This window comes from Schistocerca gregaria, chromosome 3 (assembly GCF_023897955.1).
Source record: "Schistocerca gregaria isolate iqSchGreg1 chromosome 3, iqSchGreg1.2, whole genome shotgun sequence".
Classification (NCBI taxonomy): domain Eukaryota; kingdom Metazoa; phylum Arthropoda; class Insecta; order Orthoptera; family Acrididae; genus Schistocerca; species Schistocerca gregaria.
Genome location: NC_064922.1, coordinates 376,530,465 through 376,544,804, shown reverse-complemented (window position 1 = coordinate 376,544,804; position 14,340 = coordinate 376,530,465). Strand labels below are relative to the sequence as shown.

At 42.2% G+C, this 14,340-nt stretch overlaps 1 protein-coding gene across 1 annotated transcript in view; it reads left to right on the top strand.

Moving 5' to 3' along the window:
* The first annotated feature begins 11,109 nt into the window (after positions 1-11,109).
* Positions 11,110-14,340, top strand: part of LOC126355055 (uncharacterized) — a 212,029-nt gene continuing 208,798 nt past the window's right edge. Inside the window, exon 1 of the mRNA XM_050005212.1 lies at positions 11,110-11,246. Coding sequence (XP_049861169.1) covers positions 11,133-11,246 — 114 coding nt within the window. The 5' untranslated portion in view covers positions 11,110-11,132. The remainder of the gene's footprint in view (positions 11,247-14,340) is intronic.

The window sequence follows — 14,340 nt, the reverse complement described above, 5'->3', positions numbered from 1 at the left end:
TTTGCACGTAGCTGTTATTTATACATCGTATTCAATGATTTATGTTTCCATACTGCATCTAATTTTCAATGCATGGCAGCACCGCCAGAGAAAACTAAACTTTTCGGTCCAAGGGTGAGAGATCGGTAAAATCAACTTCTAGACTCCGCAGCGCCTTCGAACAGGGTTGTTGTTCGTTTAGCGCCACTAAAATCATTGTTACACTTCACTTACAGCAAACCTGCATTATTCGTCACAGCGTGTCGTACTCCTCCCGCTGCTGCTTCCTGTACAGTCTGAGACGAAAAGAGCGGTGCACGACGAAGGAATAATCCGAATGGGGCAGAAATCGGTAAATGTGATGTACATGTACAAGCAAATAAGTGGACAGAATTTCAAAAAAACTGGATGATTTATTCAGGAGGATATGCTTTACAAATTGAGAAAGACTTTTATGCGTTGGTCGACCTCTGGCCCTTATGCAAAAATTTATTAGACTTGGGATTTCTTAATACAATTGTTGAATGTCCTTATGAGATGACCGTGCCAAGTTCTATCCAATTGACGCGTTCGATCGTCAAAATCCGAGCTGGTTGGAAGACCCTGCCCGTAATGCTCCAAAGATTATCAATTTGGATGAGATCCGATGAACTTGCTGGCCAAAGTAGGCTTTGGCAAGCACAAAGCAAAGCGGGAATTATCTTGCTGAAATATAAGCCCACGATGGCTTGCCACGAGCGGTAGCAAAAGTGGCCGAAAAATATTGTCAGTGCACCATTGTACTGTAAAGGTGCAGCGGATGACGACAAAGAGGTCCTCCAGACACAGTTTCGCTGGTCACTGGGTCTCATTTCATTGAAGGATTCATCATTAAAGACAATTATACTCCAGTTACTGAGATTAAAGTCTGAAGACGCGTCCAGAGACGCCCGGACAGTGGTGGACTACCAACCTGATTGTCACCCGCCCGATATCAGAGGAGATGGTCTGGGGTGCCATCTCATTTCATGGCAGCACCTCTTTAATTGGCATCCGTGGAAACGTAAGAGCACAGTGGTACGTCGATGGTATCTACGCCTCGTTTCGTTGCCCTTCATAGAAAGCCATCCTGGGCTTACATTTCAGCAACATTATGCCCTCTCGTACACAGAGAGAATTTCTAAGTTGTCTTTGTGCTTGCCAAGCAATACTTTGGCCAGTAATGTCATCGGATCCCTCACCAATTGACAACGTTTGGAGCAATATGCGCAGGGCCCTCCAACCAACTAGGGGTTTTGACGACCTATCGTGTCAGTTGGCACTGCATGCCTCCAACAACTCTGTTAACCAATTCCAAGACTGAATAACTGCTTGCAACAGAGCCAGGCTCTATCTCTTGAATAAATCATCCAATTTTTCTGAAATTGTTCTCATTTGTTTCCCTTTACAAGCGTCTGATCTACCGATGTCCGTCCCATTCGGAGGATTCCATCATGGTGAGTCGTTTTTCTTTTGTATTAGAGTGTACCTACAGACTTGCCTTCGTGGCGACGGTTTAGATGCTAGTTCTTCACACAGGCCACCACGGTGATGATATTTCTTTCACGCCTCATAGTCATAACGGTACCATTGCGAGGGCGTATCGTAAACTTCACGACACCCACCTGTGGTCTACTAAATATTCCCATGCTACGTGTAAGAGGAGCATCAGTCACCGGTTCAGCCTCAGTCTATTGTCATCCATCCACAAGGCCTCACAAGCGAGGTGTATCTGCATTTTTTTTTTCTGGTGACCCTGTCTCCCCTTCGGGAAGACGTGCCTTTTGTGGTACGAAGGCTAACGTGGCTCCTACATGATGGTGCTCCAGCTCACTTGAGTCTTGCTTGAGAGTGGATCTAGCCTCTTAGTAGTGACACAGAACGTTCCCACTTGCCTCGTATGTTCTCATGTGTGCTTTCAGTCATCGAAACTTACACTATCGCTTCAAGCTGGTATACCTCACTTGGGAAGGATTTCCTGTCGTATGTTCATATGACCTTTCCGCTTGTTATCCTTTCAGGGATCGTTTCCTGCAGCTTGTCGCAATTATTAAAATCACGCGTATATGCGGCTGTGACAATGAGGATGCGAGAGTGTGTGGAAATAGGAAAAGCACCGCCCGTATCTCTATCGGGTCGACTCCTGCGAAGTTGTAACTTGTAAAACATGATCCAGCTGTAATTCATAACACATAAGCAGTGTTCTGAACGATCACAGCGCACAGTGATACTTGACGGAGATTTGTATGCGGCACACGACTTGCTGGCACGCTGGAACGACGTTGCAGCGTTTGAGAATACGGGGCTTACGTCATCCCGAAATCCGACATTTTCGTGTGCAGCAACTGCTCAGAAAACGTACGAGAGACTTTCGTCCTTGATGGTTCCTGCAGAGTAGGATATCCGCGCAGAACGTGCTGTCCCCAGTGAACACGCCGGAGAAGGTGTGCAAGTGTTACAGGCAGCTATACATATTCCGCGTGGAAGGGTAGAGAGTTTACGGGTCTCGTAAGAGCCCTCGTTGGCGTATTCGCGCACACTGGAGTCACAGCTTTGGTATTCACGCTTAAGCGCCAGTCGCTGGCAGATTTTTAGTGTCGTGATGCCAGTAGGCATTAATCACACCGCTTAGAGACTCCAAACGACCTCATTTGAAGTTTTAATGTGAGGGTTGAACGCAGACCATAGCTTTAGCTTACCGAAAGCCAGACGGCTACACGAAGGGAATCGATGATCGTGCGAAAGAGTGAAGACGTACTTTCGCCACGCCTCTACGGAGAATGTACAGTCACTAGAAGTATTCCTGCTAGAACCCCACTCAGTGTGGTACGCACGTACACCGCTGTATAAACCGCAACGCTGTCAGTTGGTCGTGCGTGAAGTAATGGATTTTCCCCCTTCTGTCTGCTACGCAAATACGAGTAAGAGAACGTCACAGCTTTGTTAACACTTTACAGACGGAGCAAGGGAACGGTCCAAAAGTAACTGTTTACATGGATAACGCTTCATATCAAGGTGGAAATTACTCCCCGCTGTACGTAAGTGCTTTAAATATACTACAAGTGAAACTGCCCTCACCGGCCGTTTTGGTCTTGGCATTTAGCACTTTCCCCTCCTTACTGTGGGAAAGGTTGTTGCGAGAACTTCAAAGAACGTCACATTACTACACTCCTATTTTCAAGGTAATGATTCTAAAAAGTTAGCTCTTCATAATACTTTAAATACCGGTGTTCTTTCCTTTCATTACTAGATGATTATGATGATGATGATGATATTCTGGTTGGTGGGGCGCTCAACTGCGCTTATCAGCTCCCGTATAAATTCCCAACCATTACACAGCCCACTCTCACCACTTTCATGAATGATGATGAAATGATGGGGACAACACGAGACAACACGAGCTGCGGAGCTTTCTTTACTCGAGCTTGCCTAAAATGTATGTATTTTTAAGACTTTACTGACTTCACTAGTGTTGCAGATAAAAAAATACTAGAATTTACCAAACAACAAAATATTAGCAGAAAACCTTGTAGGTAGGGCATCCATAGCTATGAGTAGACATATTGGGAATTTAGCTCGGAGCTTTGTATCCATCATTCTTTGTCCGTCAGAACAAAACACTGACGGACAACGATTGTTGTGTACAAAGTTCCGAGTTTTCCGAGCTTTTTTTTTTTAAAAAAAAAAAAGGTTCAAGTGGCTCTGAGCACTATGGGACTTATTTGCGCAGCTCATCAGTCCCCTAGAACTTAGAACTACTTAAACCTAACTAACCTAAGGACATGACACACATCCATGTCCGAGGCAGGATTCGAACCTGCGACTGTAGCAGTCGCGCGGTTCCAGGCTGTAGGGCCTAGAACCTCTAGACCACTCCAGCCGGCTCCGAGCTTTTCAGCTCTAATGTTTTAATTACATGTTCACTTGAAGATGTGGCTTTTAGCGCCACGAAACCGATAGTATTCAAATAAAGAAGGAATAAATACAGCTGAAGTGGTTTGCTAATACTGAAGATAGCAAAATATTTACCCTTAATGCTCGATCATTTCTTGAAGCGTCATTCTGACATCTTCTATGTTCGCGAAATCATTTAAAGTCAATAGTTTATGTGAAAGAACATGCGTAGTGCACAAATTAGCGCTTAGTTCCCTAGTTTTCACTATTTGTTTGTCTGCCACAATTTCGTTATTTTCTCGTTTCTGTTCGTCCAAATTTTTTTACTACTTTCCACCAGTACGCCACGATCTCTGAAATACTGGTACGTTTATCTACAGAAATGGTAGTAATTTAAATAAAAGAAATGCCGACTAAAAAATCGATGGCACATAACAGAGGTTGGTGGTAATAATTGAATAATCCACTTTTCGTAAAGGAGTATTTCAATTTTATGGGATTAGTATTCATTGGCGGAAGTTGTTGGCCTTTCATTTGAACTATTCTAAATAGCTTCTCGTTTTTCCACATTTATAATACGATGTTAGCAGTGATCTTATTATAGTAATAAGCAATACTTTACCCCATAACTTTGTTATTTGTTTACGTATGTTCTTTTCACGTCACATTAAAGTGAGAACAATAATGTTACTTCTAATTGTATCGTATATTCATGGTTCCCGCCTAAGAGATGTTGCTTTGTGGGTATCCCTCGTACATAAACGCACTAAGTTGAAAATGACAGAGAGAAATTGGAAATAATGAATTCGGTCTTCTGATATTGTTACGTTGCGGAAGACAGCAATTCGTTTCCAGCTTTCAGTCACTGCACGATCGACGAAATGCCAGAACTGAGACAGATAATCGTGAAATAGTAATCAAATAAAACCACTCAGCAGTGGAAAGGCATATAGAACGGATAAGACACTTTTGAAACTGGGAACAAGGCGTAGGTAATATCCGTCTCCAGAAAGAGTCGTCGCACGAGTGCACATGATCATAGGCCTGTATTGCTGACGCCAATGTTTTATAGAATTATGGAACGTGTTTTATGCTCTCCCACCATGGCTTTTGTAGAGAATGAACATATTGTATCTAAAAATGAACATGGGTTTTGTAGCAGGGTTCTCGTAAAACACAGCTCGCTCTGTTGGTCGACGAGACACACACCATACCGTAGAAACGGCGCTCGGGTTGACATGCTCCTCGATTTCTGGAAGGCATTGGTTACTGGTCGGCATTATAGTTTACTACGAGCTCAATGCATATCGCACCAGATTTGTAAGTGGATTCGGGACTTCCAAGCAGATCGAATTCAACATGTTGTTCTTAACAGAACGAATTTGACAGACGTGAAGGTAATTTCAGGAATACTGGGTAGTTATTGTATACAATATATAACGTTATGTATGCTTTTGGATAGGGTCCGTCTTTAGCGAAACACGATTTTGTTTTTTAACCCAAACATGTATCACTGCAGTTGCAAAATCTTCAGTGGGCTTTTGTTTTTCATCTGTTAAAGATAAAGAATGTTCTTTACTGTTTGTATACATGTAACTATTAATTTCCAAATCGTAATAACAGATATTTGAAGAAACACACAAAGTATGAATTCATACCTTTTTACCACATGGCGTGGTTTTTCTGATGTGTCCTGTTTCTACAGTGACTATTTTGTTCCACTGTTTGTCATCTGCAACCCCTTACACCTCAAAGTAGATAAACTGTTTAAGCCAAAATTACTATTTCAAATTGTTATTTCTACGCCTGTGTCACTTAAGTTTCCTATTTCCTCATCTCCATCACTGTCAAACATTATATATTGAGTTGCCACTTCAGCTTCAACCCCAAGATGAATATATAACTTGTCGGTCCAGAAAAATTAAGATGATGGTTTTAATTCTATGCTATAGGTGCCCTATACTTCCACTCTCCCCCGCCCCCCCCCCCCCCTCCACTTCTTGCCTCACTTGAGTACAATGCACAGAATATTTAAACAACCATGTGTAATTTTGAGAAATTACTTGTTCGGGGTATTGATCAAGTCGCTCATCACAATGGCTTGAATGTCGGTTATGTTCTCAAAGCGTTGAAACTGCATGTGAATTTTTGGCCTTTGACGTTTCGTAAAAGATTCGTACTGATAACACAACGTCTCGTCACGCGTGATGATTTTTCCAGCAAATAACTCTGCTTTTTGGATTTCAGTCAAGTCGCGGCAGAAGTACACCAATCATTTTTGCCGTTCGGCAGTCTAGGTGTGCGAGACTGCACGGACGTTTTTCTTCTTCAAAATATTCTGGAGGATGTCTTGCACACTAGATTTAGAGATGTTCCTCCAACGCGATTCGTAACACAGCAACGCTAACACGCTACGGCTGCACATTCTCTACTTAAGACAGCCTGCTCACTGCGGCCTGGTCGCATGCACGTTTGTTGTTTGCATTTGTTAGTTGAAGCTCCCATCGTAATTATTGTGCTGTCGTTGTTTATACGCCGGGAATGAAATCAGACTCGGAAGTTTTTGAAAGGGAGATGTGTAGTTGACCTGGTTCATAACGCGATAGTGTTGTAACTTTAGAAGGGTGTACCGAATTGCAGGAAAACCTACAGAGTATCGACGATTTGTGCAGCAACTGAGGGCTGACCCTGAACGTAAACGAATGTATTGTACGTGAACAGGCAGAAAAATTCTTTAATGTTCGATTACGCTTATTGGCGGTAAATCAATGGAAGGAGTAATAACAGAGAAACACCCAGGTGTAACGACCTAATGTCGGATGGTCATTTATATTATTAAACGGGTAACATGGTGGACGTTGGAAAGTCCCAGTTACGGAAGGCCTATTTAACGACTTCCAGAGGAAACAAGAATATGATTTTCAGTGTTTCATATAATTACTGACGTCATTTAAAAATTTATAATGCTGTCGTAATCTATTCATTAAGAGGGGTAATCTTATGTTAGGGGTGTAATGCAGCGAGACAGTTAGGAGAAAATGTGTGCGTGTGTCGTGAGGCGTGCAAATTACTCACACTATGTTTATCCAGCTTAGCGACTTCCGAAAAATTATACACGTAATTTCGAAGCTTTACGAAACTATTTCCTTCTGACACAACTCACAAAATGATGAAAGGAAGAAGTTTATTACTTTAGTACCTTTGTGTCGGTCATTCAGTACAACTTCAGCGTTAGGCCCAATTTATTATTTCTTGACTAGTATGTCCATCTGCAACGTATCAGGGGACGTGACGCTAAAAGCACTGACATACGTGAAAAATCTGCTTTTGCTTAGAACATAGAGCAGAGAACCAAGACTATACTCATCCACTGTTTGATAATGTGAGCACCGGGTTCGACTCCCGGCCGAGTCGGAGGTTTTCTCTGCACGGGGATTGAATGTTATGTTGTCCTCATCATTACTTAATCATCGACATCGACCTGTAAGTCACCCATTGTGGAATCAACTGAAAAAACTTGCAACTCGACGGCCGAAATAGCCCAGGTGGGTGCTACCGCTGTTTTATTTGCAACAGTAAGTACAACTTCCAGCTACTTGTCTCCATAGTCTCCGATCCGACTTAGACGTTAGGCGTAGTGTTGTAAGAACTTTCCAATACCCTCTCTATAGAATCAGCCGCCAGCGCTTTCCGCCAATTCTCTACGCTGGCCTACAGCTCGTTGTCTGTGCCAAAATGTTGTCTTCATAGCCAGCGGTTCATGTGAGCAGAGATGAAACTAAGAAAGAGACAATTACGGTATGTATTGTGGGTAATCAAACACTTCCAATTGAAAACGAAGCAGAAGCATCTTCATTGCCCCTGCAGAATGCGGCTGAGAATTGTCTTGAAGAATAAAACGCACGACAGTTATGTAATGTTGGCTGCATAGCTTCAGGTGAAATTTCTCACCAGGCCCTCTTCGTACTTGGCGGGAGACACTATTGTTCTAGGTATCTTTATGTGCTCCCTGTGTGCTCAGAACTAAAAGCAACGACGTAACGCGATTGACGGGCGTACTAGAGACACTGCCCAACACACCTGTGGAAAACTTCATCAGATTTTCACTGTGGTTTCCATTTCGCGACCGATCGTTACTTACTTTCCGAGTAACTCTCGTATTATGTTGTTACTAAACCATCGTAAAGCTTACTACTCCATATTTTATTCGAACGAAGTCATAATTTATAAGTTATACATTAGTTAACTGCAGTTATTAGATCTTCATTTATATGTTACATACCAAATTAAGCACAAAATGACATGTTTTATATCCTACTGCAATAGTAAATGTTATGAGGGTTTAGTACTCAGACTGTTAACATACTGACTCATTTATAAAGTAATCAGATGTTTTAAACTGTTTTATACAAGGTGTGTAAGAAAAGTAATGAGACTGACAACAGTGTGAGCTATCTGGAAACGCTGTGTTGTTATACTTATGTAGACCGATGTGTCTATCCCTTCCAGATGTTCACTCCGAGTTTCAGCTCCGTATCAGCCATCATGTGATTTTTAAGAGCGCCATCAGTAAAGTCGTGTTCATGTTACGTGTTACGAAAATGGAACAGCGGAATTTAGAGCAACGTTATGCCATCAAATTTTGTGTTAAACTTGGGGAATCGGTGAGTGTGACATTTGAAAAGTTGAAACTGGCCTATGTAGAACATTTCTTATCAAGAGGACAAGATATTCGCTACCACAAATTGCTTTTGGGAGGCCGAGAACAAGCTGAAGATCATCATCTCTCAGGGAGGTCAGACCGATGTGTAACAATATGGATGAGGTGTGACCTGTGAAACTTGTATACCTTCACCATGCATCAATTTTTGACCGAAGATTTGCATATGCGAAAGGTTTGTGCTAAAATGGTGCCGAGAAATCACAACTGAGTGGAAGGACAATCAGAGAAACGTTTTCTTTGACCTTCTTGAGAGAATTGCCAATGACCACGAACGGGTCAGTCGTGTGATGTAAGATGAAGAATCCTGTATTTTTGAGTGCGGTCACGATACAAAGATGCGAAGCAAGGAGTGACACACTGAGACATCTCCTCGACCGAAATAAGCTCGTATGAGCAAATCAAAGATTGAAACAATACTGATTTGCTCTGTTGGCAGTAGAGGTATCGTGTATAAAGGATTTGATCTTCCAGGACAGACTGTCAACCAAGCATTGCACAAAGATATCCTTGAAAGATTCAGGGAAACGACATTGCAGACAAGTGCGTGTTGCATCATGACAACGCCCCATTTCGTAAGGCCACTTCCATCACGGAATTTTTCACCTAAAAAGACATTCCTGTTGCTCCACAGCCCCTGCTATTTACTTGATCTGAGTCCTTGTGATTTTTTTCTTTTCCTCGAAATTGAAAAATGTCTTAAAAGGACGTAACTGTGGGACTATAAAGACCGTTCAGAAGAATGTAACCGACATGTTAAAGGCCATACCAGCTGAAGCCTTTCAGCGTTGCTACCAATAATGGCAATAACGACTCTGCTGCTGCATAGCAGCGCGGGATTAACCGAGTGATCTGAGGCGCTGCGCCCGCATCTCGTGGTCGTGTGGTAGCGTCCTCGCTTCCCGCGCCCTGGTTCCCGGGTTCTATTCCCGGCGGGGTCAGGGATTTTCTCTGCCTCGTGATGGCTGGGTGTTGTGTGATGTTCTTAGGTTAGTTAGGTTTAAGTAGTTCTAAGTTCTAAGGGACTGATGACCATAGCAGTTAAGTCCCATAGTGCTCAGCTGGTCCCGGTGGAGGTTCGAGTTCTCCCTCCCTCTGGGATGGGTGTGTGTGCTTGTCCTTAGGATCATTTAGGTTAAGTCGTGTGTAAGCGTAGGGACTGATGACCTTAGCAGTTAAGTCCCATAATATTTCACACACATTTGAACATTTTTGCTGCATAGCTGCCGAATGGAACTGCTTTGCAGGGGACAATATTCTTGATTTAAAAACAGAAAAACTTTGATACATAAAAAAATGAGTATCGTTACTTTTCTCACACACTTCGTACATGGGCGTTCGATTATTCTTCAAAGAATGGAGGGCGGGTTGGGGTTTTTAATGGTATAAATGTAATTGTAGAAAGAGGTTAGGCCAAGCGGAGACCCATCGGAAGGGTCTTAAGTAAATGTAATTCATCGTGAAAAAGTGGCTTAAAAAATCTCTTTCTACTGATTCCTGACAATTTTTCATCAGCGTGGGACGCTTATCACGCTGGTTTAGTACAAAAAAGAAAACGGAATTTCCAACAAAGAACCCACGATCGGTCCCGAACACATGTATCAGTCGCGAGACCTTACGGAGATACTCAAGCAACCATCGGCAGACACAAGAGAAGCGTTTTGGACCGCGGAGAGGTTTACTAGTGAAATCCTGAAATCACACGATCCTAGCAGAGTCAGCCAACAGGTAACTTACTACGACATTTGTCTCGCGAAATGACGGCGACGAGAAAAACCAGAGAAATTGGAGTTCATACGGAGGCTGCATAGTCTGGAGATGTAAAGTTGGTCACAAAAAGGATGCGGGTTGTAGGCAACATTATCAACCTATTGTCAATGTCAGCAAAATTCACCAACAATCGTATTCTTTAACATATTATTTTATTTCATTCGGAAAGCAACGTACGTATAGTACCATAAATCACTGGATATTGTGAATTCCAATCGTTATACAATTGCTTCATACGAAGACGTGACAGCAACAGGGTCGGTTTGGCTCTTCAGCATATAAGCACCGAAGCAGTATATTCCACGATCTCCCACATCGAATTCCGTGGTTTTTCAACTGAAAGTGGCCGAGAAAAAAATGTGTTGCATCACAGTCAACGTCCCTCGCGCCTTTGGATTTAGAATTGTTGTACATTGTTGACTGCAGATTGTAGGATTTTGTACCGACGTGTTGTCCTAAAAACCACCTGAAAAAGCTACATTTCACTTCTCGGAAGCCTACGGCATCCGATCGTAACAGGAAAGAGAGGACATAGCTTTTGAACGCTGCGCCACCTAAGGCATTGTGGATGCAGAAGTCGCGGCGTGATGCTCGGTGCGAAAGTTGCCAAAGGGGGTCGGGGGAGTGTTTGCGGCGGCGGGCCCGAAGGCCGCCGAGCGCGCCCGGAGCGAGCCGAGCGGCGCCGCGGCGCGCGGTCCGGCAGTCGCCGCAGCCGCGGCCGTGCACTCTGCAGCTGCAGCTGCACGCGCAAATGTCGGCCGCAGCCGCCACCTGCGACGTCTCCCAGTTCGTCAACGTCTCGCTCTCCGATGCCATCTCGCGGGCCATCAGCGCCGCCGAGGCCGAAGCCGCCGGGCCGTCTGCAGTGAGTAGCGTCCGGACTCCAGCACGACCCACGTGCGGTCGGTCACACTCCATACCTGCTGCTACCCTGTGGTTTTGTTGTACTACAACCGTGTAATTGTAGTTAGATGATCTCTAACATTAACACGTGTCGAGACGACGTGACATAACGATTCGAGGCTTTATGTTATGCAGATTAGGGAAGTAAATTGTATGCCATTTGCACTTGTTTGCTTTGTCTCTTTTACAAAGACGCAATAAGCTTTTAACTATGCTGGAAGTAGTAATGGTACGTACGTAGCGATAGCAACACTGTTAGTAACATAAAAAAAATTGGCTAAGTGCAATTAGGACTCGCACATTGAAAGTTACGTACAAGATTAGTTAAGTATATCGACAGTTCATCCATTCTGAGAATCGAGGATATTGAATATTTTTGGTAGTTATCGACATTGATACTAACAAGATATCGGTCCCAGGGATACCAAGACTTTCGAGAATATTTTAATTTGAAATTTCAAGCCAGATGGCAACTGAAGAAAACAACATTTTTTTCGTGTGATATACTTACAAATTAGCAACTCAGGATGTGTCCCTTTACTTGTGCTGTGAAATCTTACTTCTTGCCTAATTTCATGATTCTAAGGGTTCGCTGAGTGAGTTTTCGAGTACCAAAATACCTGCCATAGATCGCCTGTCTTTTGACTGAATATACTTAGGAGCTTAAAATGCTTATACCGCTAAGGGACCATAGACCTTAGTATGTGACATAATTTTGAACCTGATACGCCAACATGTTCCAGAGGAAAAGGGTCTTAACAGACGGATAGACAAACAGACAGATGGATAAAAAACGACGAAACAAATATTTTGTCGTGTTAGACAACAACAAATGGCCAATTATCATAATTTTCCTTTACTTATACTATGAACCCAAGCATCTTGCAAAATTTTGTGATTCTACGTCAAAGGAAAGCATCCTACAGACTTTAAAGAGTGAATTTTCGAACATCAAAATATGTGCCGTGAAAGACTGTATCTTTTAACCGAATATGTTCATAAGCTTAAAATGTTTACACCGCCAAGGAACTATAGACCTTAGTATGTGACATAAATTTGAACCCGGTACGCCAGCATGTTCCAGAGGAAAAGGGTCTTAACAGACGGGTAGACAAAGTGACAAAAGAAATATTTTTTCATGTCATACAAATAGAATTACCAATTATCAGATCTATTCCTTTACTTATACCTTGAAACCTAGCTTCTCACAAAATTTTATGATTCTAGGTCAAAGAAAATAATGCTAGAGGCTTCGACGAGTGAATTTTCGATTATCAGAAGTATGTGACATAAATGACCGTATCTTTTGATTACATTAACTTAGGAGCTTAAATTTTTACACAGCAAAGGCATCACAGACTTCAGAACGTGACGTAAATTTGAACTTGATACACCAAGTGAAAAAATCTCAACAGATGGACAGTCAAAACGACAGACGGATGAGAAATAACAAAAAAATTGTTTCGTGTTAAATGATCACAAATTAGCAATTTTCGAATGTTTTCTTTATATATACTGTGAAATCTTGCTTCTTGTCGAATTTAATGTTTCTATGTCAATGGAAGTACGCCATAGGTTTTGATGAGTAAGTTTTCGAGTATCAAAATAAGTGACATTAATGGCCGTATGTTTTGATTGCACTGACTCAGAAGCTTAAAATTTGTGCACCCACAAGGGACCACAGATCTTAGTATGTGACGTGAATTTGAACTTGATACAAAAATGGCTATCAGCACTATGGTACTTAACAGCTATGGTCATCAGTCCCCTAGAACTTAGAACTACTTAAACCTAACTGACCTTAACTGACCTAAGGACAGCACACAACACCCAGTCATCACGAGGCAGAGAAAATCCCTGACTCCGCCGGGAATCGAATCCGGGAACCCGGGCGAACTTGATACATCTATTCTTTCCTGAGGGAAAGTGTTCGTAACAGTCGGATAGAGAGACAGAAAGAGGGGCAACAAAAGGGTGTCGTTTGTACAATTCGAGGCACGGAACTCTAATTAACTGCATCGGTAGGAAAGTATTTTTATTGACACATAACCGGATTTAATGCCTTTTTGTACTATCATCAGATGTAAAATGAAAATTCTTTGCCATGAATAGCGTGTTCATGTGAGCTGCAGTATCATACGCAGCAGCGGCACTGAAGTCCTTCATATGTTAATAATAACACTTCGCGTTCGGGCCAGAGATTGTTGTTTTCCACTAATTTAACTGTGCTCCGAAGAAGGAACATCGCTTTCGGCGTTCAGCTTAATGTAACTTAGCTGCTAACATGATGCAAAAATCCTTGTGTATGTGTGTGTGTGTGTGTGTGTGTGTGTGTGTGTGTGTGTTTGTCCGCTAATTTACTGATAAATATGTTTTATCATTAAAGCTCTTTCTTGTGTGTGTAAGTCATGATATTAGCTATTTTTCCATACCTTTATAAGCCTTAGCCGCTGTATGTGTCATTTTGATACCGATGTTGCTTTTCCAGTGAAATCTGTCGCATAAAATGCATGATTGACCATCAGCCGCTTTTCATGTAAACCCAAATACCGGCCGGTTTTAGTCATGGACCATCTTCATGTATAAGGGTTAAAGTGGATTAAGCCACAACTTGACATTTTTCGTTACTTAAATAATGTGAAGAGCATGTAATTAATATCAATATACGACACAGGACTTTTAGAAAAAAACAAGTGTACACAGAGCAGTACTGAAGACGAGATTGTCCTGAAATGTTTTCTAAGTATGTATATAATACTTTTCATAAATGCGCACGTTTACGCTACATATGTTCACCAACAGAAATAAAGTATCTCGTGTTATGTCTATGAAACTGATTTAATTACTGATATTTTGATTTGTATGCGCCTTTCGGAAGCTGGCAGTATTGAATCGCAGTAATCAGAGGAACCACTTGATTGGTGTTACAGATATTTTATGACAAATAGTGGCATATTTTTTTCTGTCTTAGACTTGTCTTCCACGCCAGTTTCAGTATGATTCACATCAAAAATTTCGAACTGAAGAAACTCGAATATTGCCTTAATTCTGTGAGT